The 25,052-nt window shown below is 35.7% G+C and overlaps 4 protein-coding genes and 1 long non-coding RNA gene across 7 annotated transcripts; 3 read left to right on the forward strand and 2 right to left on the reverse strand.

Moving 5' to 3' along the window:
- Positions 1 to 1,263: 1,263 nt before the first annotated feature.
- Positions 1,264 to 1,570, reverse strand: LOC121796460. Its single transcript, XR_006049772.1, has 3 exons — positions 1,554 to 1,570; positions 1,348 to 1,470; positions 1,264 to 1,276 (listed from the first exon to the last, which is right to left on the reverse strand). It is a non-coding gene; the product is annotated as an uncharacterized LOC121796460 (long non-coding RNA).
- A 940-nt stretch (positions 1,571 to 2,510) lies between these two features.
- LOC121793587 (60S ribosomal protein L14-2-like) lies at positions 2,511 to 4,181 on the forward strand. The gene is made up of 5 exons (XM_042191617.1): positions 2,511 to 2,641; positions 2,718 to 2,819; positions 3,447 to 3,576; positions 3,656 to 3,768; positions 4,018 to 4,181. Exons 1-5 carry the CDS (start codon positions 2,639 to 2,641, stop codon positions 4,072 to 4,074), a joined length of 405 nt encoding a protein of 134 aa, XP_042047551.1. The 5' UTR covers positions 2,511 to 2,638; the 3' UTR covers positions 4,075 to 4,181.
- Positions 4,182 to 4,900: 719 nt separating this feature from the next.
- On the forward strand, positions 4,901 to 10,135 carry LOC121794407 (vacuolar protein sorting-associated protein 2 homolog 3-like). 2 transcript variants are annotated; one of them, XM_042192556.1, is made up of 11 exons: positions 4,901 to 5,061; positions 5,169 to 5,213; positions 6,207 to 6,241; positions 6,327 to 6,377; positions 6,477 to 6,581; positions 6,675 to 6,746; positions 6,952 to 7,023; positions 7,118 to 7,198; positions 7,974 to 8,009; positions 8,124 to 8,179; positions 10,033 to 10,135. In XM_042192556.1, the coding sequence occupies exons 1-11, from the start codon at positions 5,028 to 5,030 to the stop codon at positions 10,118 to 10,120; spliced, it is 675 nt and encodes a 224-aa protein (XP_042048490.1). In that variant the 5' UTR covers positions 4,901 to 5,027; the 3' UTR covers positions 10,121 to 10,135. The 2 variants fall into 2 exon arrangements, with proteins under 2 accessions (XP_042048490.1, XP_042048491.1); XM_042192557.1 differs by lacking the exon at positions 10,033 to 10,135 and adding an exon at positions 8,377 to 8,618 and having other exon boundaries at positions 4,902 to 5,061.
- On the reverse strand, positions 8,759 to 13,272 carry LOC121794406 (casein kinase 1-like protein 10). The gene is made up of 14 exons (XM_042192554.1): positions 13,137 to 13,272; positions 13,015 to 13,055; positions 12,665 to 12,734; positions 12,329 to 12,477; positions 12,140 to 12,235; positions 11,783 to 11,853; positions 11,629 to 11,690; positions 11,447 to 11,510; positions 11,235 to 11,319; positions 10,615 to 10,741; positions 10,432 to 10,505; positions 10,292 to 10,352; positions 9,706 to 9,836; positions 8,759 to 9,275 (listed from the first exon to the last, which is right to left on the reverse strand). The coding sequence occupies exons 1-14, from the start codon at positions 13,210 to 13,212 to the stop codon at positions 9,000 to 9,002; spliced, it is 1,383 nt and encodes a 460-aa protein (XP_042048488.1). The 5' UTR covers positions 13,213 to 13,272; the 3' UTR covers positions 8,759 to 8,999.
- Positions 13,273 to 16,712: 3,440 nt separating this feature from the next.
- LOC121794408 (protein CHROMATIN REMODELING 8-like) lies at positions 16,713 to 23,486 on the forward strand. 2 transcript variants are annotated; one of them, XM_042192558.1, is made up of 8 exons: positions 16,713 to 16,877; positions 17,237 to 17,342; positions 17,883 to 18,431; positions 18,540 to 18,945; positions 19,177 to 20,035; positions 20,422 to 21,031; positions 21,288 to 21,746; positions 22,303 to 23,486. In XM_042192558.1, exons 2-8 carry the CDS (start codon positions 17,250 to 17,252, stop codon positions 22,981 to 22,983), a joined length of 3,657 nt encoding a protein of 1,218 aa, XP_042048492.1. In that variant the 5' UTR covers positions 16,713 to 16,877; positions 17,237 to 17,249; the 3' UTR covers positions 22,984 to 23,486. The 2 variants fall into 2 exon arrangements, with proteins under 2 accessions (XP_042048492.1, XP_042048493.1); XM_042192559.1 differs by having other exon boundaries at positions 18,540 to 18,942.
- The last annotated feature ends 1,566 nt before the right edge of the window (positions 23,487 to 25,052 follow it).

A 25,052-nucleotide genomic window follows, 5' to 3' on the forward strand; every position in this document is an offset into this window, starting at 1 on the left:
ATTGGGATGCATGTAAAAATTAATTACTAGTAGTATTGACTATTGATAATATAGCGACCGAGGTCATATAGAATTCTACTATTACTACTATATTGAAAAGAAGTGGGAGCCAGGAATATTATCTCGGAAAAGTAAAAATCATAATATTAAATGATTAAAACACTTGGGACTAGTTAAAAATTCATAGCACTTATGTTATCATAGCCAAATCTTTAATTTTGTTTATATACAATAAAATTGGTGATAAATATACAACTTTAAATATCTTCTTCGAAATTCAAGCCGAATCGAAGACAACTCGATATATACTAGTATGAAATTTTGTACTCCTGCATTGGATTGCATAATGTTAGCCACATACGGATTTGTACATTACTTTTGACTTTTTGAGCATTAAATATTCATATTTATTATGAAATCATCGTACTATATCTAAAAGTATCCATTTGGCTATAGGCTATGCATAATTTAAACATTATCAACTAAATATTTAAAGTCACACAATGTAATAAAATTTCAGGTTCATGTCTATCAAAAGAGGCGATTTTTATTATTAACCGTATATGTCAATGCATTATTTACCCTAGACTACATTAGGAAAAAATCACTAATTCCTCTATCACGAGATACTCGGGATCTTCCTCTTCTATCACTATATTCGGAATCTTCTTTCTCTATTGGCGTCATCTTTCCAACAATGTCAGCTTCCATTTAGGCAAAATTTGATATTGGGAAATTAAGAAAGTGATCTAAGTTTGTGTATTTTGTCCTTGATTTTCTTGTGCTAGTAGTGTTTGCCGAATTATGGCATTCCTAACCTTCGCCAAAAACACACAATTTCATAAAAGAGTCTAATTTGTACAACATCATTAGTTTAAAAAGATTCATTCATTGTAAATATAAAAGTCAAAGGAAAAAACAATGCAAAAATTGAAAGCAGATTATCACCAATGCCCTCTACTTTGTCTCTCTTCGTCGTCTTCACTCAACTGAGATCCCAGTTTCTGCCCAGCAGGGCCGCTATCGGATTCGGACACATAATCAACCATTACATCTCCGCGTGATCTGTTCTCGCGGCGCCTGGTTTGATCCACGCCTTCAGACTTCTTCCGACGCGCTTTCTTGGGGGCATCGGGGTCCGATGGCTCTCTCGGGGCCCGTCTGGGTTTCCCGAGGGCGTCCAGTGGATTACCGTCTGTTGATCGCCGCCGCGACGCTTTTTTACCTTGCTCCTTCTCTTGGGAGGATTTCTTCGTTTTTTGTGCTCTCTTTGTATCTGTCAAAACCACAAACCAGATCATTTTCATACAATAATCCCAAGAGTTTGGTTGGAAATTTGAAATCTACCTTCTTTGACATCGGAACTGTCTTTATCAGGTTTGGAATCATTTGAAATCCCTACATGAGCAACATGCTTTACATCTGTGGGAAGCCCAATCTGCATGTCTTTTTCTGCCTGCTGCTCATCATCTGCACATACAAATTAATTTTATGGTTTTCAATTTTGGAGGGATAACATCTTTTAAAAATTGCAAATTATATTAATCACTTACCAAATATTAGAGAAATGTATCTGATGCCTTTGAAAATGCCCTTCATCTTTATCGACATCTTCGTTTATTTTCTATGTAGGAGTCAGATTAAGTAGTTTCATGTAGAAACGCCATGCTTTTGATATTCATGCTAATTTTATGGTTTTTCATCCTCCAGCTACATAAATATATACACAAATTATTGGCATTTTTCAAAATATCACACTAACATCTAGAAGTAGCTTTCTCAAACCTTTTTAAGATCGAGAAGCAAAGATTCAAGAAAATATCGAAGTTTTGAGGATGGAATGGTATTATTGGTAGTTAATGCACGTTTGAAAACCATTGAAGTTTTCTCGCCACTTATTGTTCTTTTCAGCCTCTCACACAATCATTTCAACATTTAATATTCTTTTTAAAAATAGTGTAACAGGCATTGAACATTTGTCCTTTTTTTTTAATTTTCCACCATTATTTAGTTTGATTGCCCTTGTATACTTCTAACCTTTTGGATAATATTTGCTGTGTTATTGTTATAATTCACGCATAAAGATATAATGATTGGGACATGTATTTGCAATTAATTAAATTGAGCATATCATAATTCAGTTATCATTAAAGGCATTTACTTAAGGGCTTTTACTTTAGATTGAATTGATAAAAGTAATTTAAATGAACTTATTATTTATGTAATGGATCGATGAAATTTGAGTTTGTTTGATCATTTTATTCTACAAATTGTAAATTAACAATAAAACTGAGTATTAAGAGTTATAATGGTCAAACAAATTAAAATAATATTACTAATGAAAGATTGTTTGTCATCGCTTCAAAATTATCTGATACTAATAACCTAAAAATTATCTTCTCTAAATACTAGTACCACTAAACACAGTAGTAGTTAAAAAAAATCTAAATCAGAAAATATTGTACGAATGGTAGAAAATCTGACCCAGAAAAGCCCACTTAATGTAAACTGAGCAGGGCCAAAAGCCCAATACTCTGCAATCGAAAAACCCTAGCAGCAGCAGCACTTGTATATCCTTCACCTCTACATTTGCTGCCTCCTCCTCTTCTCTCCCACAGCACACAACACACAGCAGAAAATGGTAAGCTTCTTATCCACCAGCTACTCTCGTTTGGTCTATTCTCTTCCATCTCAATCTTATTTGATCTGCTGTGTAGACGTTCAAGAGGTACGTCGAGATCGGGAGGGTGGGCCTCATCAACTACGGAAAGGACTATGGCAAGCTCGTCGTCATCGTTGACGTCATCGACCAGAACAGGGTACGTCTCCCCATTTCGCGTGTTGTGTTTTCGATTTTGGTAATTCGTCAATTATGCTGACTTCTCTTCAAAGCAATTACATGTGGTTCGATTTATTTGGTTGAGCTTCCTTAGATTATTGTATATTGGGAGCTTCTCTAGCTTGTAATGAACTTAGATTATGGATCCTTTGTGTTTGCACCTATATCTATTTTTCGCCTGAGCTCAATTGGTTGCTTCTTACTGTATTGATTAGGAAAAACTGGGAGTGTCAGTTTTGAATTTGCTGTTAGGTTTATAGGTGTCAATTATCACACTATTTTGATAGTGGCCAAATTTTTATATAAATGCTATAATGTTTCTCTACAATTGCGTATATTTGGTATTTTTGCGCTTTGTATTTGTTTGATCCTGTTTGTATCATGTATTCTAGATTTATTTTATATCTCAAGTTTCATTTGTTGAGATAGTCATTGAACAAGATGATACAGCCATGATTTTGACTGTCTTGTTGTTTTGCTACTACTAATTAGTGATTTGTTCTATTGATATACTTAAATCACATTGATGTTTAGTCTATAGTTACTTGTGTTGAATGCTTTCAATGTATATGTATTTGATCTTACAGTCCTTTTTCTCATGACACAGGCTCTGGTTGACTCCCCTGACATGGTAAGAAGCCAGATTAACTTCAAGAGGCTTTCTCTTACAGACATCAAAATTGACATCAAGAGGGTGCCAAAGAAGAAAGTTCTTGTTGCAGCTATGGAGGCTGCTGGTAAGTGCTCAAAAGATGGACAGTATTGGAATAATATTTTGTTGCATTGATTTATTGATTCCTAGCATTATTTCTGCAGATGTTAAGGGAAAATGGGAAAGCAGTTCCTGGGGAAGAAAGTTGATTGTTCAGAAGAAAAGGGCTTCCCTCAATGATTTTGACCGGTTTAAGCTTATGTTGGCAAAGATCAAGGTATTTACGCACTTACCCTGGTATATGGTATTTGATGTTCATTTGTGCTTCCTGAGTTTGCTCAAAGAACTGAAACCAACAAGTAGTTACCAATTCAATATAGTTTTTCTTGTTATTCGCTAGAAAAACATATTATCCCTATTGTGTTGCTCGAATCACATGATCTTATCCTTGACTACTTTATTTTCCTTGATATTTATGTCGATGTGCATTCTAAGGCTGAACTTTGCCCTCATCTTTACTTTGCAGAAAGCTGGTGTTGTTCGACAAGAGCTTGCCAAGCTTAAGAAGGAGATTCCTGCTTGAGTAGTATAGATTTTGGTGTAGTATTTTTGAGACTTATTTTGTTTCTTATGCAGCCTTGTGGAAATCAAGAGAATTAAATTTATATTTCAGATTTCTTTCTTCGAAAATTCATTTTTCACTTGACTCTTCCTGTTTTGGCGATTAAAACAAACTACGGTGTTTGAGTGTGATTTTTGTTAACATTATCACTTTTTTGAATTCCAAGCTTTAATAGTTATAACAACCAACAGGTTTTGCATGTCAAGTTTTCCTCTGAAATAAAGATGATCCGAAGGTTCAAAGTTTTCTTTTATCTTACATAATAGTATTATTGTTTTCACATTCTATTTTGTTTCAAGTTATACATCAATTTGCTCTTTGTTTATTTGTTTCAAATTTTTTATTGTTGAATTTTGAGTAATGAGTTATAGTTTGTGAACTTAATCGTTGGAATCGGTTTGATTAACATGGCGTCTACAAATTACAATGATTAAAACTAATGATGAATTAATTCATCATATATTGTTGTGAAAAAAAATTACAATCATTTAGCAGAAATTGAAGAATTGATAGTTATAAATTGCTTACTACTCAATATTTATTTTATTGTGTTTAATAATGGAATGGAATAGGAGAAAAGGAGATGAGAAGATCACGGAGGAATACCAACATGAGTAGTACTAATTGTATTTACGGCAATCCAGTTTTTAAAATTCTAGCTCCAAATTTTCCGTCCTTGTGTTAAACTAAATTGCATGGACGCCTCAATGTAATCAACTTAAATATTTAGCGTTTTATTGAAAATTTAATCTTAAAATAAAAATATAATTTGTGGTGTATTTTTTATAAGGGATATAATAGTAAAGTGGTTGGTTCAGCTGTGCAAACGCAGCAAAGGCTGGCAGAGCTGATCTTGGCGGTAATTTGTGGCGCCATCATATCATCCATTGACAGGAATTCCGACCAAATAAAACATGAACATCTTCTCCAAGAAACCTACCGCTAAAGGTTGGGCTGGATGAGTTTTGGTGCCCTATGATTTCTATGGTTGACTTTTGATAGGACTAGATGAATTTTCGATTGCGATCTCACTTTTTTGATTCGGTTTATTTCAGAGGCTCTTCGAGAGAGCAAGCGGGAGATGGCCCTTGCAACAAGAGGTTTTTTCCTTGGCCATCATATTTATGTGTATTTTTTTGTGGGGGTGCTTTACTGTTTGTCAGTTCTAGTTTAAGTGTTTATAAATCATGATTCGTAAACGAAAAGAAATTGAGGAAATGTATGCGACATTGCAAATCAAGCTAGGCTTACGCTGTGTAGATGACCATGTTTCCAAACGTTCAAATGTAATTAGGTTTTTGTTGGGATGATTTTTTCCATCAAGGCATGTGGAATGGAAGTAATGTTGGAATCGTGTGCCCGGTCAAAGGGTTTTGACCAAGAATAAATTTAATGAGACATTTAATTTTGTGAATTAAATGATATAGCGTCGATCTACGTTCGGAGTAGATGAACATCGTATATTCATTTTCTCAAATCCGATTTTCGGTGAGTGGGAAATAATGGATTAAAGTTGGACAAAATTGCAATTTAATTAAATGAGCTATGAGAGAAGCCATAAGATTGATTAAGAGAGTCAATTATTACACATTGGGAGTAACAATCCTATTAAACTAGTATTTAATAAGAAGAATTATTACACGTAATAATTATAGTGGACTAAGATGGTTGTAGAGCCCACGCAAGCGCCGCCACCTCCGCGAGCTGCGTGCCACGTGCAGCCATCAAGGCTGTGTTGACCCCTGCAGTGGACTCGGCCTATAAATAGGCTAGTCATTCCATGCATCTCTACACACCACTCAAAGCCGTTTTATCTTCGATGCATCTCTACACACCACTCAAAGCCGTTTTATCTTTGGGACGACATGTCAATCCGAGAGCACTACCGGGGCTACCGGGGCATATCTTACTACTGTTTACGGTTTATTTGGGTTGTATTACGTCCGGTTTATCTCTTATAATCCAGAATCCAACGAGTAGTACTATAATTTTCCGAGCTAACATTTCTTTGTATTTGCAATTTAAGAGACCAAGCCACACAAGCAATATTTTAATAATGCATTGTATTTTGGTGTGTTGTGATTTTAATTTAGGTGTAGAGAGGGAAATTCAGACACTCCAATCAGAGGTATATCAAGGCTTCAACACTTGTTTTTAGCAGTTCTCTTCTCCTTTTGCATGTAATCAAAGTGTTGCTTGCTTCGTAAATGCAGGAAAAGAAGCTTGTGGCTGAGATAAAGAGAACTGCTAAAACAGGGAATGAGGTGTGTAACAGATTTAAAGCTCTGCATTAGGAATGGTGTGATATTTTAAAAACTGTACCTGTTGGTCTCCGTACAACTTGTTCTCCCTGCATTTTCCAGGCTGCTACCAAAATTCTTGCACGTCAATTGATCAGGCTTCGGCAGCAGATAACCAAATTACAAGGTAGTCGAGCTCAGATGAGAGGTATATCAACACATACACAGGTATATATATGCTCTGCATTCAGTTCAATGTTTTTTTTCCAGTTGCTCTAGTTCACATCACTGTTGCTAAGAACTAGGCATGTCCATTTCCAGGCAATGTCTGCTCAAACGTCTGTTGCTGTTGGTATGCAAGGTGCAAGTAAAGCTATGGCTGCAATGAATAAGGTCTTGTTCATAATCTCGTTATATTCCCTTCAGTTGCTTTTTCTCCCTTTTGGTGGATAGTTTCTAGAAGATTCTAAAGGTTTACTTCTTGTTCCTAATGCTTATTTCTGGTGGTCTACGCAGAATCAGTTGTTGGTTACTTTCTAGTTTGGCTGAATAATTTTTTAATTACCCCATTAATTCTTCGAGTTGCATTTGTCTGCAGCAAATGGACCCCGCAAAACAGATGAAGGTCATGCAGGAATTCCAGAAGCAATCAGCACAAATGGATATGACTGTAAGTTTTCACCGATGCATTTAATAAATTGTAGTCCCATTTTTGCGAGTCTATATTCTTCTTTATTTACTGTGGTGTATGTTTGCATTTGTAGACTGAAATGATGTCAGATGCCATAGATGATGTTCTTGATGATGATGAGGCTGAAGATGACACTGAGGACTTGACAAATCAGGTATTGTTTCTCTTCTCTACTGAGAGTTGGTTTCATATCGTATTTATATTCATGTCCAGATTTCCATGGTTGAAAATATCTGTATTGATCTTTTTGTAGAGAAAGCATATGTTTGCTTCAATAAATTATTTTCTAGTTTTTACATAGGCTAAGGTTTGATATGTAAATGTTTATGCTCTTTTGGTACTTTTTGCATTCACAAGAACTATATAGCAACTTTGAGATGAAATTGCGGGTGCACGAAAAAGCATGAAATGCTTCTAAGTTTGGAACTTTCTCAGGATGCAATCCCAAAATTATTTTCGTGAACATGACCAATGTATTTTAAATTTTTTAAGTGTTCCAAAACTAGAATGAATGGAAATAAACAGACCAATTTTCTGTCAAATATCATAAATTCATAAGAACCAGCCTCTCCTTTTGTTTTATGATGTCTTTGTTAATTTATACTGTAAGCATCTAAAACTAAGAAGGGCACATAACCGATGGATGTGAAGTCCATATCTTACATTGAGAGCAACAATGCTCGGAGTAATAGAATTTCTGTCAGTAGATAAGTTCTGCAAGCAGCCAATTTTCTTTCTGAGGTTAGGCAATCCAGAAATTTAAGTGCTTCTATGGACCAACCAAATCAGCTTCTTAACTTCTAATCACATCCAATCTTAAACCTTTCAAAAATGGTTTTTAGGATATTTGAATTTGTAAGTCTTGTTAATTTGCAGATCTTGCACTATTATTGTTGTAGTATTAGTTAATGAATGATATTTTTTTCCAGGTGCTAGACGAAATTGGTGTCGATGTTGCCTCACAGGTAAGAGATTTGTTTTTTTATTTTTATTTTTTCCAAGGAGCCTAATTAATTGTTCTATATACTTTTCCAATGTGGTTTACAATTTACTGTAATTGTTTACTTCTATCATGGCAGTTATCAGCTGCTCCAAAAGGAAAAATTGCTGGAAGGAACGCAGAGGAGGCAGACAGGTATCTCTTTATTTTCTCTTTGCTCTCTCATAAGCATGTTGATCTTTTTTCTGTTATGTAGATTCCGATATTCCACTTTGTATTTGGTTAAAAACGGGCCTATATACCAATTTTCGATGCTTTGTTTCTAAAATTGAGCTCAAGTTGCAGTCTCCGGACCCCCTCACGTATGTACATATATTGCATATCTTGTGTAGTTCGCGCATGGATGAACTAGAGAAGAGGTTAGCAGCACTTCGAAATTAAAGCTTGCAGCATATTTTGGATCTTGCTGAATTCATCGTGTGCATCTTGAATTTTTCCTGTATCATATCTTCTGTACATGATTCCCTCTTTAAACTATAAGTTGACCCTTCATTGCCTTTTTTTGCGTGAGCACAATGTGATGCCATTAAAACATACAGTATTCTATAATATACACACACCAAGTTCTGTTTTATTGTTTACTGTTAAATTCTTGAAGCCTCACTCTCGGATTGGAGTTTAGCCTACTAGTGAAAACAGAAACAAGAAACAGCATTAATTCTGGATATACTTGAAGGAGACACCACTAGCTAGATGACGTTTATTTACTAATTTGGTAAAAAATATATCCATACCAATCAATGAACGAAGTTAATACAGCTATTTTCTCTAGAAAAATGAAAAATTCCCACCCATCAATTCCATGGATGAGCATATAATGCATTACAACAGACAACTCAGAAATATGAAAAAGAAGGGAAAAAAAGTCATGGAGAGTAAATACCGCAAAAAGAAAATTAGGTGAGGGCACATTTACAAGAATGGGATGGAGCGATGAAAAACATCATTCAGTTAGCTATTTCCTTGATGAGAGGAACTCAAAGCTTCGTAGGTCATCACGAGAGCCAGTGCCTGTCGTTGCACCACGGGAAAATGCTGATGGCTTTGGCTCAATGCTGGGCAGAAATTTGTGTGTCGTTGTACTGGATAGACGACCATTGCTTGATACCAATCTGCTAGACCGTCCATCAGTAGCCTCAAGCGATGAGCTCTGTCTGCTGCTTGAAATGACTGCTGCTCTCTTTGTAGAGCTCACGTTTCGTGCAGCACGCCCTCTTTCTATATCAAGTTGCTGCACAAATCACCACATCACAACACAACCATCTTAGTCACTTTAAAATGCTGTAAATTTTCTAAGATAGAAAAAAACTTTTGAAACAGTACGAGTTTTAATGCAAGTTTGGGAAAGTAAGAGATATATAGAAAGAAAAGTATGTTAGTGAAAATGGGTCTAAATGGGTCTCACCTCATTAGAGAGAGAGAAATTTTCTTAAATAGAAAGTTTCTATTTTTAGGGAACAGACAAAAAGGTAAAAAAAACAAATTTTAGGGGACGGAGGGAGTATTAGATTTGAGTATTTGAAGGATTAACCTATCAAACAAGCTCAAAATTGTTTGATACATTGAAGTATTTGGTTGATTAGCTTATGTTATGTTTATCTATCTGCTATCATCCAAAGAAAGTACGCCCTAAAGAATCTTAGAAGGGAAAATTAACACACCATATCCCTGGATAAATGAACATCTTCTAGTGTTCTGTGTCTTGAAGGTTCACGAAGACGACCAGCTGAAGTATTTCTCCTAGCAAAAGCTTCAATGGCACCCGAGAATCTGTCTTTCATATCTTGCCCAACTGCAAATAAATGGCCGATATAAAACGACAATCAGATACTACTAATAGGATGCAAACAATAAAAATATTTCAATACGAAACTGAATTGGTTGGTCATAAAATTCAAAATTCTCTTAAGAATCCCTAATGTTTTTTATTTGGCATAATGCACTTTTACACTTTTGATCTCTGAATAATGATAGCAATATCATTTTAGTTTCAGGACTGTGGTTTTCTTTCTCTCACAGAAAGAGCTAAAGGATAAAGACCAAACGAGCACATTTTTTATGCATGAAAGCTCTTAACAGATTTCAGCATTTTGGCTATGAGAAACTTCTAGAGGTTGGCTCAAGTTTTTAATAGTAAGAACTCACATTTCAACATGATACAAAGGGTTCCAGTAACTAATTAATATGATCCTATAACTTTGTTCATTTTAAAGAGCATAATTTAATAATGAATTAATCCTTCTAGACCTGATGTTCTTCTTGGCTTTTCACCAGAGGTTGTTCCAGCAATGGCATTGGCAGACGGATTCTGCAAGCAAATTCACCAGTTTATTCATTTATACTCTGGAAAGAAAGAACAGATAAAGATTAAAAAATGCAACTTTAACCCTTGCTTTGGAACTAGGACCAATCTGAGGATACTTCAATACGGTCCAATCGAACACATAGTCAAACTGGTATCCTGCATGAAAATTTACAACAGTTCAGGCTGAATTACAATATTCTCAAGGAGAAACTTTTAAGCAAGAGCATATCCAGAACAGCCTTGCATAATTTAAAGTATCCATTACCTTCACGAATAAATAAATCTCGAAAGAGCTTCTTCAAGTAAGAATAATCTGGTTTGTCTTCAAATCTTAACGCGCGGCAATAGTGAAAATATGAAACGAACTCTGATGGATATGACTTGCATAGTCCCTGCAGTAATTGCACATGAACTGAACCTTTTTATTCACTTAGTAGCATGTAATTCGCGAAAGTAAAAAACCAATAATGGAGGACACTTTACAGTCATGGACCAAGATGAGAAAGTCAGGCAGGATTTACGATTTAAGATCAGGGAAAACAATGATGTATCAAACTTCAATCTAGTTACTTGAACTGAATATAGATTTTATAATTTTCTTCTTTCTTTTCCAAGATACTTAAAATTGCTTAAATCAACTAAAGGGGTTCATGCAGCAGCAATGTAAAAAACTGATGTGGATTGAATTTGCTGATCTTTGGATCCTGAGGCATTAAAAGAAACAGCTGACTCAATAAAGTAACTTTGGAACAACTAAATATGATTCACAAATCAAGTATATTAAGACTCCAGCTGCAAATTTGGGGTTCTGGTTCAGCACTTAATATTGGAAGACATGCATTTCAAACAAGGACCAAGCATGCCAACATGGACTATGGTATGTACCTCTATGGGAGTCAACATTTTCTTCTCACTGATTCTGTCATATTTTTGCTTTTTAGTACCAGCTTTAAGTCCTTGCCAGGGCAGGCTAACAAAAAGAAAATGTAAGTGTGGAACACAAAATCTCAACTGTAAAAAATAGCAAAAAAAATCACCCTAACATGTAGAAAACGTGTCTGCAAACAAAATTAAAGTAGGGATCACCGTCAACCAACCTTCCTCTCAGAAAGTACATCAGGATATAACCAATAGATTCTAAATCATCTCTTCGGCTTTGTTCTGCCAAGCACAGGAGAATCAAAAGCAGCTTACAGAAACATTATATCGAATCATTCTCAAGATGACCATATTGAACAGAAATACTAGTAAACTAGTGCTCTAATGATTCATCACTTACCAACCCCTAGGTGTGTATTAACACTGGCATAGCGAGCAGTTCCAGTGAGATTCTTGTTTTCCCTGGATAAGAATTTAAGAGGTACAGTCAACAAGTTAACAGATGCAACAACTAAATCAGGACACAGCCACAAATATTACAAAAGCAAATATACCTATAGGGTATGTGCCTATGAGTTTGGAGATCCCTATATTTCTTAGCAAGACCAAAGTCTATTATGTAAACCTGCAGATTAAAACCAGTGTCATTGAAGAATAAGGTACATGCCCCAGCAACACTTACCAAATTCAGTCACAAAATAAAATTGGTCAAATGAATTGAAAAAACAAATCGAAAGCTGGAGAATGAATTTGATAAAACTGGAAATTCATGTTGCTATTGAAAAGTGATCCAGTTTCCATGATTTGCCTGCTCTAGGTTGAATACTCCGCGATTGTCAAATTTCATTAATCATTGTGTATCGAATAGTCCAAACAACAGTAAAGAACCAAAGAATGATAGAAATACATGCCTGGTTTGCTTTGCGCCCCAAGCCCATTAAATAATTATCAGGCTTAAGATCACGGTGAAGAAATCCCCTTGAATGTGTGTATTCCACTCTATTAATCTAAGATTCATCCATAAAAGTAGACATTATGCACAAGTTTATAGCCATAACCGCAAGTTTGATAAGTGAATTGCAAAAACTAAATCATCTTACTAATTGATCTGCAAGCATTAAACATGTTTTTAAGGAGAATTTCCGGTTACAATAGTTGAAGAGATCCTCCAAACTCGGTCCCAGAAGGTCTATGACCATGATATTATACTCATTCTCAACTCCAAACCATTTCAAGTTGGGTACGCCAGCTACATGAAAACATAGGGCACCAGACTCAATTTCATTTAACTCATGCTCGGAAGAGAATATTTCTACAGTATCAACATGTGTAGAGCATAACCAACAAAAGATCGCATTCCATCTAGTCCCTTATGGTATCATATCCTCCTCCCTGTTTTTTTATTGGGGGGGGGGGGGGGAGATAGAGACACTTACTTCCTCCCTGTAGAATCATATAAATTTTTGACTCGTAGTGAAGTTGAGGGTGTTTGGTCCTAACAGATTCCTGGTAATCACAGATGTTAGAGAACAGGAAAATAACATAATAACAGTGCCATAGAGAAGAGCTTAAACTAATCAGAAGTTAAATGTAAAAACTAGACAAATAAATTTGAACTCGAGAATGATAATGAAGAAAGAACATATACAACGAATAACTGGATAAAGCTGATTTAAAAGTCAGATGTAAATAAATCAATTTAGCAGATTGCTATGCTCCGAACTCTTCATAAAACTCGGACAGGTAGTATAATAATAAGAACAGTGAATTAAACTAAAAATCATACCAGCTTGACAGCTACTTCTTCCCCAGTCTGTATGTTCACACCTACATCGAGACAAATACAATGAAAGGGACAAGTTCCTCAACAAAATGGAAATATAACCAAGCGAAGCACTAATCGAGTACCTAAATAGAGTTCACCAAATGAACCACACCCAATTTTCCTCCCAAGCTTAAACTTTCCACCCACAACATGATCCATGGCAACGTCGATTAAGTAGCTCCAGATAAAAACCAGCTCCAATATCTGTTCAATTTCAACCTAAACCCCGAATTTCAAACGCCGTTGGCGCTAAATCGCCCCGACCAAATGCAACACCAACAAAAATAACGATAGTAATATTTTTTTTTTCCTCCAGGCTACATTTACATCCCTGGAACCCCAAGCTGAAGCCCTAATTGTAAAAATTAGCAGCAATTGGCATTGATCGCATTGATCATATCCATGCGAAAATGCCAAAATTAAAATGCGCCAGGGATATGAGGAGACGATGTTCGTAATCGTTACAGGAAATGCATTGATCGAGGAAGGTGGAGAGGATGGAGAAAAAAGGAGCGAAAAGTGTGGAAGAGAGAGAGAGAGGCTCTCATGGAGGATAACGTGTAGTCGGTAATTTGCGCGCGGGATAGGGAGAGAGAGCATGCATACATTAATGATTGATTGTGCTTGTAGGGAGAGAAATCAGGAAAACAAACCATAGTATTTTCTTATTATTTCAAACCCATATTTCCAATTTATGGAATTGAAGAGGTGATTTAGATTGAAGAATTTACATGATGGTTTGGCAATTTCTAAAAGATATATCAAGTACAATCGAATAAAAAGGAACCGGACTATAAAATATGTGTGTATGCATGATTGATATACTACATGGTACGATTAATTTGAATTAATGTCACAAATGCTATGTTGGAAATTATTATCTTCGTATATTCAAGAATACGTAATTGAATATTATAATTAATGCAACATTTGAAAACATTATGTATTTAAGTAATTAACCGTGAACATAATAGCATCGAAAATTCACCTTAAAGATCAATAGGGGAAGGCGAATAGGGAAGAAATAGAAGACTAGCTTTTTTGCTCGTTTATGTGTTCTATGTGTGATTTGAACTCCATTAATTTGTTTCTCTATTCCACCATACTTATATTTATAGATAGAGAGGAAAAACCTTAATATAAAACAATTATTGCGCTTTCCATCAAAGTGGTTATTTAATTAGGATGTTTCTTTTTTACCAAGTAAAACTAAAATCAAATTAAATAATTGATCATAATAATTTGATTTTGTTAGTCAACAATAAATTCATGGCAATAATAACCATATATATTCTTACACTAAATCAATGCTAATTAGGAAACATATATATTAGTTAACAATTAATAGCTAATTAGGAAACGTCATATTCAAATAAATATATTTAATTGATAGCTAATTAATTAGAAGAAAATGTACCATCTTATGGAGTATAAACCAAGTTAATATTCATATGTCAGACGTAAAACTTACATGCTAAATATGTAAGCACAGTCTCGACAGTCGACAGTATATTTGGTATGCATGACATGATTGATTATAACACATACCATGCACACCAAATTCTCAGCGTAGTTATGCTGAATATCATTCAGCCTAAAAACTACACTCATCAATCATAAAATCAAGAACATGGTATACAATCTATACTATTACAAAAGAGGAGTTTTGGGCATAGTTTTAAATATTCATAAGGTTTTGGCATACTTTTAAATATTTATTAGTTATGTAGGAGTATTAGATAATTTCTTCCTAAACTTTACTAATATGGATGAATAATTGTGTAACCGCCGCCTTCCACGTTTGATAATAAAGTTTCAATTTTTAATGCAGTAAAGTAATTGAAAAGTTATGTATTACGGACATTTAATATTGCCATTGATTGGTATTTATAAGTATGAGGAGTAACGACCTTTTGTTGTATGAGTATGCGGATTAACCGAAATGTTGTAAAGTAAATTCTGAGATTATTGCTTCAATGGCCTTCCATTTCATTTTCCAAAATTTATTATACATTTATTCGTTACTCATTTCATAGAAATACAATGGCGGAAATTATTGTCATTCATTTTCCAAAATTTGATAACATTTACGTAACGCTTAGTTTTTAATTTTTGGGAAATTAAAAGGTTTTAAAATTTTTAATAATAGGTGAAGAAAGTGAAAAAAGGGGAGTTTTGGAAAAAAATACAAGATTGCTAAGTGATCAACAAAGTAAAACTAAACTAAGACAGATGGAGGATTTATTGATATTTGGTTCATTTGTTGGTCATGATGCGTATATTTTAAAGTTAAGGGTTTAAGATTTATGTTTCAAGGCTTGGATTTTTAGCATATAGGGTCATTATATTGCAATGAAATGAAGCTCATGATCTAAAGGTTTAAGCTTTCCGCACCTTGCTACGATGAAAAAAATGTGATCTGTTTATTAATATATATATATATATATATATATATGTGTATATATATATATATGTGTGTGTGTGTGTGGGGTGGGGGGTGGGGGGTTGAAGGTGGTGGTGGTGGTGAGTGACGGTGGTGGTGATTTGTTATTGAAGGAATTTGATGAGCTTGAGTTTTAGATTTAGAATCAGTATATTGATTAGGATTGGGCAGAATTTTATTTGGAAGCAAGAAATTCGATAACATGGTGGGATTAACAAAATTTACAAATATGCAGCTTAGTCTTAATTTGGACAAAAAATGTATATCAACAAAACACTACTTTGGCTTCTTCAATAAATAATATCATTAGCTGAATAGATGCTTGGATTCTTTTCATCATTGTTTTCATTTTAATTAATCAATTAACAATTTAAAATCGTACGATAAAAAAATATTTTGTCGTGCATTGTGGGTTAAAACTAGTTAGTACCTTATAACACACATTTGGAGCATAATTATATCTCAAATTAAATGACATGCATGTGTGGGGGCATCAATTGTAAATCCTCACCCAATTGATCTTGCGCGCATGACTAGCGTTCATTTAACTATGTGTTTGCAAATGACGAAATATCTTGACTTTGATGAATGTTTACGATTTATTTACGATGCTGTACTCCTACATTCTTCTCGTTGAAGAATACTGCATCCTAACAAAATGTATATTATTCATAATTTCATATACATATACTCTCTTACCAAACATGCACGGATAATATTTGGATTGATGATGTCTATAAAAATAGTTGAGCCCTTATCAATATTTTTTTGCAATCTCTGTCATTACCCATAAATCAGATATGGTTGCTAAAGCTCCGTATCAAATGATGCTTAGAATTAGAACTTAGTTGTCTTTCAAACTTGACAAATAATGCTCACAAATCAATCACGATCTTATAACTGATGAACTGTTACTCACAAATATGTCATGATATATCAAATAATTTAAAGAAAAAATATTTTAAACTAAGCTATAAAAGCAATATAAACTAAAACTGCTTAGTTCACAATCTTAACTTATGAGTTTGTATTCGAAACTAAAAATTACTTATTACGTAAAGTAAAAGGGGAAAAGTATTTGGCGGCACATATCGCGCCACGTGGTCCCCATATCTGACGAGCGATGGTTCGGCCAGGTCAACAGTTTGCTTCTAAAAATCAGAGGTATAAAAGCCCAAAAATATAAGAAAATTAAAAATCCGTATATGTATTTTTCTTTACCGCGGGGATCGATCTCCAACGAAGCCAAGAAGCTTTAGCCGCCTCAGCTATTGTAGTCGATAACAACAATATTGCGATCATCCACTTTTCAATGCTTTTCTCCAAATTTTGAATAGTTGTTCGTTTGCTTGAATTTATTCGAGAAATTTTCAGGTGAAAGGTCTGGAAATTTTTCTTCTTTGGAGATTGATAGTGTGTGAGAGCAATTTCCTCATTTAATTTTATGTTTCGTCGATCAGCTGTAGCGAGTGGTATGAGATTATTAGAAAATTGGAGTGAATAGCGTTCTAATTCGTGGGCATTCGAGCATCAATTGTCATACATGTTGCTGTTTTATGCATTTGTAGTATGGTTGAGTGAATTGCTTGTTGTTTGCTTCAGAAACTCTCGACTAATATTAGGAGCATTTTTCGGTTGGAATTTTAATTAATTCTTACTTGCATAATGGCTAATTTGTCAAGTGCAAATACAGTATCAGTTTTCATGTTGCTGAATAGTGAACAAATCATGTGATTGCAGGTGACGCAGTTCAATGGAAGAAGAGGAAGAAGACAGGATTTTACTGAGCACTTTAGGCGTCACGTCGGCCAATCCTGTAGATATTGAGCGTGACCTCATAGAGAAGGTTGTATTCGTGTATCATATGCTATTTTCTCATCTAAAATGGCTATCTTTTCCAGTTGTGTGCTAACCATGATGCCAATGTATTTGTCTTTGCAAATGTTGCCAGCTGTGTGCCCCAATTATGGTATTTGAAGGTATTCATGATAGAATACTAATTTTATTACAATGGCGAATCCTTTGAAATTCCTTTTATCTCAAGAGATATAGGGGGTGATGTAGTAAATTTGTTTGCTGGCCCTTCTACTCCCATATCCACATTGCTGTAGTGTTTGCTAGTTGCTACTATGCTACATTTTGTTCCTTTCATCAACTTATGCAGAATTTTGTTGTCATTTGTTCCTTGGCATAACAGCGAGCGTACGTCCAAAACTGAACTACTGTGAAATTTCTGAAAATCATTGGAAATTATATATTTGCAGTGCCCCAAATTTATGCATGAAGTGGGGCACTTTGTTTGTACATTTCGCTAAAGTGTATACATACACTAGTACACACCATGAAATATCTTTACTTTGAATTGATAAAATATTTGTGTGGATAGGCGAGAGAAGATGCAGGAGACTCTCATAAAAGTGCAGCAGGCATTGAGGAACATAACGCTGTAAAGAGCAATGGGACCTCATCTCATGGACATGGTAACTTGGTTAACAAATTGAGGGCAGTTAACCTTGAATTAGATGCTGTTAGATCTGCTGTAGAACAGTTAGAGGACTTCAAGAGAGACAAGGATCAACTTTCGGATGAAGATGACAAGACAGAGCAGGATAATGCAGAAGGGGATACAATTGTTCGTCAGTCATCATCAAGTGTGACCCTTCAGCATGCTCTTGCCACAGATCGATTAGACAGCCTGCTAAAAACGAGGGCTCAGCTTGAGAAAGAGATCTCCGAATCTTCTAAGAGTAACCAAGATTATGACAGGTTGATAAGAAACCTCGTAAAAGAAGCGCCCAAATCTAAGCGAGGATTGAAAGAGGTTGATGATATAAGCCGTACTAAGAATAAGCGGCTTAAAAAAGCTTCAGTAGATGATGACGATGATGATTTTGAAGCCATTTTGAATGCAACATCTGCTGGGTTTGTGGAGACTGTGAGTGATTTTCTTTATGTTCTTCTTGATTTTTGTCAAGTATATCACCTGAAGTGTATCTAGATATTAGCCTTAAAGTAAGCTAATGCATCAATGTCCATGTTCTAGGAAAGGGATGAGCTAATTCGGAAAGGAATTTTAACTCCTTTTCACAAGCTTAAAGGATATGAACGTCCTATCCATGAACCTGGATCATCCAGTATACACGTAGCATCTGAGGACCCAATGGAATATAATGATCTTGCTTCCTCAAGCATAGCCAGGGCTGTCCAGTCAATTTCGAAGGCCTCAAAAGCACGCCCGGCTACCAAAATGCTTGATCCTGAAGCAGTACCGAAACTTGACCCACCCAGCTTCCCATTTCAAAGACTTCAGATTCCTTTGAAGATCCCTCAGTCCCTCAAAACAGAATCAGACAAGGTGAAAGAAATTACAAGAACGAAAAGAAGGCCTCAACCTGGGAAGAAGTGGAAAAGGTTGATTTCCCGTGAGGAAAATCTCGAGGAAGAAGGTGGTATGCCAAGGCTGTTCAATGTATTTGTTGTTCTTTGTGTTTGCTGCTCACATTAGTTCGAAAAGCTTTATATGAGATTATATATTAGTTCTAGTCTGTCTCAAGTTCCATTCATTTTTGTAAGTTATTTTCTCTCTGTTTCCAGTTGTTTGTCTTTGTTATAATTACGTCTAGTTTTTTCTTCCCCTTCCGTGACTAATCTTCTGAGAATTTATTTGCTTACTTATGAAGATTTGAAGACTTCCAGTAACAGAGATGATAACCTTGATGGTGTAGAAGATGTGGATGATGAGGAGTCTTCATTTGTTACGCTTGAGGGGGGATTAAAAATACCAGAAATAAATTTTAGCAAACTTTTTGACTATCAGAAGGTTGGTGTCCAATGGTTATGGGAACTTCATTGTCAAAGAGCAGGTGGAATAATAGGGGATGAGATGGGCCTTGGAAAAACAATACAGATCTTGGCCTTTCTCGGATCATTGCATTTCAGTGGATTGTACAAACCCAGCATTATTATTTGTCCAGTCACACTCCTACGGCAGTGGAAGCGAGAAGCTAAGAAATGGTACCCAGACTTTCATGTAGAGTTATTACATGATTCTGCACAGGAAACACCCTGTAGAAAAAAGCAACCAAGATCAAGTGACAGTGATAGTGATTCTGATGATTTGAGTGATGATGATTATGAAGAAAAATCATCGTCAAAAGTCACTAACAAGTGGGATTCTTTGATAAATCGTGTCATGAGATCTGAGTCTGGACTACTGATAACCACATATGAGCAACTTCGCCTGCAAGGGGATAAATTGCTTGATATTGAATGGGGATATGCAGTTTTAGATGAAGGACATCGAATTCGGAATCCAAATGCTGAGGTCACTCTTGTTTGCAAACAGTTGCAGACTGTTCATCGTGTAATAATGACTGGTGCTCCTATTCAGAACAAGCTATCTGAGTTGTGGTCTTTATTTGATTTTGTGTTCCCTGGGAAATTGGGTGTCTTGCCAGTGTTTGAGGCAGAGTTTGCAGTTCCCATATCTGTTGGTGGTTACGCCAATGCAACGCCATTACAAGTATCCACTGCTTACAGGTGCTTTCAGCTTTGTAGCATGTTTCACAAGATTTGTTGTAGAATTCAATTGTTGAGCGTGCATGTGACTCTTATGATTGGTTAGTCAGTATTGTTGTTAGCCTTCTAGAAGTTGCAAGAATTAGATGAGAAGTAATCTGTTTAAGAAATATGAATACTTGAAAGCATAAAAAAAGAGCTTTATTATGGCACCGGAGTCTTAGTACTTGACATTCCATATTTGGTCCTGTCTAAGTAAGCTGTTTTTAATGACCAATCACCTGAGTAAATGAATGGTAAAGAGTATCAGTTTGAAATTAGGCTGCCATAACTGTCACAGTATCTACCTTGGTGTTGGCTTTGTCTCTCCATTTCTCCTCTTTGATGATTGAATATGGTTTTTGCAGATGTGCTGTTGTCCTACGTGACTTAATCTTGCCTTATCTCCTACGCCGGATGAAGGCAGATGTAGATGCTCACCTTACAAAGAAGACTGAACATGTCCTCTTCTGCAGTCTTACTCATGAGCAGAGATCTGTGTATCGTGCTTTTCTTGCTAGCTCAGAAGTTGAACAAATTTTTGATGGAAGCAGAAACTCTTTATATGGAATTGATGTTATGCGTAAAATTTGTAACCATCCCGACCTTCTTGAGAGAGAACATTCTCATGGAAATCCAGATTATGGGAATTTCAAACGCAGTGGAAAAATGAAGGTTGTTGCTGAAGTCCTCAATGCATGGAAAGATCAGGGACACCGCGTTCTTCTTTTTGCACAAACAACTCAGATGCTTGACATCATGGAGAATTTTCTTGTTGCCAGTGGCTGTATTTATAGGAGAATGGATGGTATGACTCCTGTGAAACAGAGAATGGCTCTGATAGACGAGTTTAACAATACAGATGATGTATTCATTTTTATTTTAACAACCAAGGTTGGTGGTCTGGGAACAAATTTGACTGGTGCTAACAGAGTGATAATCTTTGACCCTGACTGGAATCCCTCAACAGATATGCAGGTATTTGTCTGATCTTAGTTTAGTTTGCATACATTTCTTGAAATAGGGGGCTAAGTTGTTACTTATATTCTTGAATGTTTGTTCCCATAAGTAAACATGGAATGCTTCTATAAAGTTCTTTCATGAGTTTGAGTGGTCGAGTTTCTACTTCAATTTTGGTGTGTGTTCTGAGTCTGATATGAAGAAGTAAATTTGAATTGATTTGTCCAATTGAAATACTTGAAACCAACATATAACTTTTTATGGTCTGAATCAGGCTAGAGAACGTGCTTGGCGTATTGGTCAGAAAAAAGACGTAACAGTCTATAGATTGATTACTCGTGGAACCATTGAAGAGAAGGTTTATCAGAGGCAGATATATAAGCATTTCCTGACAAATAAGATATTGAAGAATCCACAGCAGAGAAGATTTTTTAAAGCCCGTGACATGAAGGATCTTTTCATATTGAATGATGATGGCGATGGTGGCTCTACTGAAACATCTAGCATTTTTAGCCAGATATCTCACAAAGTAAATGTTGTTGGAGCTAGCAATGATAAGCAGGATGAGTCGACTCCCTTGAAACCTAGCACATCCAAAACTGATGCTTTAACAATTGATTTAGAAAACAAGGTAGGTAAAAGAATTGGTCAAGACAAAGACAGTTGCAGTGATGCGAAAGCAGATGAAGAGACAAACTTTTTACAGACTCTCTTTGATACCCACGGGATTCATGTGAGTTCCTTATCGCCAGCCTCATTTATGTATCTGGTATTTAAATGTCTTCTGTAAAAATAGTATGACTTGTTGGCCTTAATTAGGAGTATCATAAACAAATTTTTTTCTGAGAAGAAGGATAACTATAGTGATGGAATACTGTTAGTATTTTAAGGGTAAATTTATCTTGAAGAAAAAAGCTGGTCAGAAAAATTGCAAAACTTTTCAAAGGCGGTTTATGTGATTGATTTTTAGCAAGTACCAACTTCTGCTTCATTTTTGTTTGTTCTCTTTGTCCTCCTTAAAAATTCTGGTGCTGAGTCCTTGTAAAAGTGTTACTAGAATATGGCATGCTGTTTTCTGACAATAAACTGAATGATTATGTTCTTGGCTCTGCCTAGAATAGAAATGATTTCATATTATTACTGTTTATATCTTCATCTGACCATTTAGATATTTCAATTTTCAACATATGCTATATGATACTTTTAGCTAAAACTAAGCATGTTGTTTCATTAATCATTTACATTGGACTGTTGCCCATTTCCCCCTTCTGATTGGTTGGATTTTCTAGAGTGCTGTAAACCATGATGCAATTATGAATGTAAATGATGAAGAGAAGATGAAGCTCGAGGAGGAGGCCTCAAAGGTTGCCCAAAGAGCCTCTGAAGCATTGCGACAATCACGAATGCTCCGGAATCGAGAAAATATAACCGTTCCAACGTGGACTGGAAAATCAGGAGCTGCTGGTGCACCATCATCAGTGAGGAGGAAATTTGGCTCCACAGTTAATTCCCACTTGGTGACTTCGAGGCAATCAGAAGTAGTTTCAAATAATGGTGCCAACAAGTTAAATAGATTTGCTGCTGGTGCGTCTTCTGGTGAAGCCATATCTTCAGGAGAGTTGTTAGCTAGGTTAAAAAGAAACCAAGAACAAGCTGTCAGTGATGGTCTTGAACATCAGCTAGCTATTGGTACACCTTCCAATGGAAGAGAACGGTCCGAAGCTAACAGTCATTCTAGATCAGCAAGCAACTCTGTAGTACTTCCAGAACTTCTGATTCGTCAAATCTGTTCTTTCATTCAGCGACAAGGTGGGAGATCAACTTCAGCCACCATAGTGGATCACTTCAAAGACATGATACCTTCAAAAGATTTGCCTTTGTTCAAGAGTCTTCTCAAGGAGATAGCTTCATTGGAGAAAAACCCTAGTGGATCATATTGGGCGCTGAAGACAGAATATCATGATCAATGATGTCCCCTGAGGCCGTTCTTCTCGGAAATCTTCTTCTGTTTCACGATTAAATGGGACACTCATATTTGCTGAACAAACAGGAACACCACCCTCTGGACAACGTTTTTGATGTACAGTGAACATTACTTGGCCTTTTGTCATTCATTGCCACACACCAGTTGGTTAAAAGTGGAGTATCTTCACAGTTTGAGTAAATTTTTTCTGGCTTGGTGGGCGCTGGGATTGTTGGCATGTCGCAGATTCTCATCTTCTCGTATAAATTCATTTGAAGGTGGTTAAGTGCGTCCGAAGATGGTTTGTTGTGGTGCTCAGAGTCATTCATGTTATGAATTTCATGTCGTGAGCAACGAATGATACTAGTGCTTTTGGAGAGAATGGAACTATGAGGCTATTGTAAGATTAAAATTTTGAAAGTTGAAGGACACCATGAAGGGTGGGGTTAGGGGATTTGAGATCTCTCAATATTCATTTGGAATATATAAAAAAAATATTCATTTCGCGTATTTTGTGCTAGTGTACCACAATTACATACACCCAAAATGAAAATTTCCATTTTTTTATGATCCAACAATTTGTTTGAAAAAAGAAAAGTACTTTTATACGCTGTGGAGATTATTCACGAGCTTCTTTAATGAAGTTTTTTAATATGACACATTCATTTTTAGAAAAATGAAACAATTTTGTAAACAACAAACTAGATTATGTCTGAAATGCGTTGCGACACTATTAGTCTCGGGTATATTGAATCATCAATATTTATGAATGTAATGACTAAATGAAGATAAATGAATTTTTAATTAAACAAATATAAACATATCGACCAACAAATTAAAAAAAGAATAACAACAATGCAATTTGGTTGTACGGACTGCACAAATGGGCCGGTTGGCCCGCTAACCAAATAGGAATGAAATACCTATTTATTGTCAAACCCTAAAGCCGCCAATCTGAAGGGTTGAAGCTGAAGCTGAAGCTCAACATATTTCCCAGATTAAGGTGGTTTTGAGTGTTGGTGAAGATGTATCTCCAATTTTACATCAACGATAACGGTGACAAAGTTTACACCACCAAGGTCCTCCTTTGCCCCCTTCGTTTTCTGTTCAATTTTCTTTTCATTTAATATAATATGTGATTAATCAATTTTTTTGGCGATTTTCTATGTGTAGAAGGAGTCACCGCTAGGGTTAGCGACAGAATCAGCCCATCCTGGTAATATTTCCGATTCTGTAATTAATAGTATGAGCTATTGTATCCCTTTATTCTCCTCATTGGGGTCGTGTGTGAAGAGACTTGGGAGGAGAGGGGCTAAATGGATTAATTTGTTTTCTTTGACCATTCTTTTTTGAAATATTATTGAACCGTGATGTTATTGGTACAGTGATGGAGAAAAATTATAGTAGTAGATGATTCAAATTCTTTAATTCCATGCTTTGTTTTCAGTAATCATTGACGACAACGAATTCTATTGTACGAAGTTTATAGCCTGAAATCCCGTCAAGTCTTTGCAAGATTATATCTCATGATTGAATATGTATAATGTTTGGATCATGAGTTTGAATCTTAGAACTTAATCCGTTAATCCTAGATGGATAATAAGTTATGACAGACCCTCCAGCTAAAATAATCTATCTTAGATGAATAATCATATGATAATAAATTATAGCAACAGAACAACACTTATGTTATATTGTGTGTACTATCTACTACTGGTATGCCAGAATCTCTTTGGTTTCATCGTTGTGGACTCTAATTGTCAGCCATTTTGCTTGCTATTTAACTGGACTTACTGGGTAAGCTTGTATTTTGAAAATTAAACTCATAAATTTGAACTGCTAATCGATGTCAGTACATCAGTAAGACTGAATGAAACTTGTTCTGAGTTTTGCGTCTCTGATGCTTATGTTCTGATTCTTCTCGTTTTTCCTGCATGCAGCCCGATTCTCCCCTGATGATAAATACTCAAGGCAGAGAATTCTTCTGAAGAAGCGCTTTGGTCTGCTTCCAACCCAAGGCCCTCCTCCCAAGTACTGAGGTTGCTAGCATTCCCCCCTTGCAGTCTTGCAGATATG

Source organism: Salvia splendens, chromosome 3, assembly GCF_004379255.2.
Source record: "Salvia splendens isolate huo1 chromosome 3, SspV2, whole genome shotgun sequence".
NCBI classification, from domain to species: Eukaryota; Viridiplantae; Streptophyta; class Magnoliopsida; order Lamiales; family Lamiaceae; genus Salvia; species Salvia splendens.

What these genes read in the sequence shown, in the direction of transcription:
- LOC121793587 (XM_042191617.1), top strand. An exon ending in ACGTCATCGACCAGAACAGG is followed by an intron (nt 2,820 to 3,446) that starts GTACGTCTCCCC and finishes CTCATGACACAG; the next exon opens with GCTCTGGTTGACTCCCCTGA. An exon ending in TGCAGCTATGGAGGCTGCTG is followed by an intron (nt 3,577 to 3,655) that starts GTAAGTGCTCAA and finishes TTATTTCTGCAG; the next exon opens with ATGTTAAGGGAAAATGGGAA.
- LOC121794407 (XM_042192556.1), top strand. Translation starts at nt 5,028, where the DNA reads ATGAACATCTTCTCCAAGAAACCTACCGCTAAAG. An exon ending in CTGCTAAAACAGGGAATGAG is followed by an intron (nt 6,378 to 6,476) that starts GTGTGTAACAGA and finishes TGCATTTTCCAG; the next exon opens with GCTGCTACCAAAATTCTTGC. An exon ending in CTATGGCTGCAATGAATAAG is followed by an intron (nt 6,747 to 6,951) that starts GTCTTGTTCATA and finishes ATTTGTCTGCAG; the next exon opens with CAAATGGACCCCGCAAAACA.
- LOC121794406 (XM_042192554.1), bottom strand. Translation starts at nt 13,212, where the DNA reads ATGGATCATGTTGTGGGTGGAAAGTTTAAGCTTGGGAGGAAAATTGGG. An exon ending in ATGTACTTTCTGAGAGGAAG is followed by an intron (nt 11,320 to 11,446) that starts GTTGGTTGACGG and finishes TCTTTTTGTTAG; the next exon opens with CCTGCCCTGGCAAGGACTTA. An exon ending in AGATTTATTTATTCGTGAAG is followed by an intron (nt 10,506 to 10,614) that starts GTAATGGATACT and finishes ATTTTCATGCAG; the next exon opens with GATACCAGTTTGACTATGTG.
- LOC121794408 (XM_042192558.1), top strand. Translation starts at nt 17,250, where the DNA reads ATGGAAGAAGAGGAAGAAGACAGGATTTTACTGAGCACTTTAGGCGTC. An exon ending in AAATCTCGAGGAAGAAGGTG is followed by an intron (nt 18,946 to 19,176) that starts GTATGCCAAGGC and finishes TTACTTATGAAG; the next exon opens with ATTTGAAGACTTCCAGTAAC. An exon ending in ATCCCTCAACAGATATGCAG is followed by an intron (nt 21,032 to 21,287) that starts GTATTTGTCTGA and finishes GGTCTGAATCAG; the next exon opens with GCTAGAGAACGTGCTTGGCG.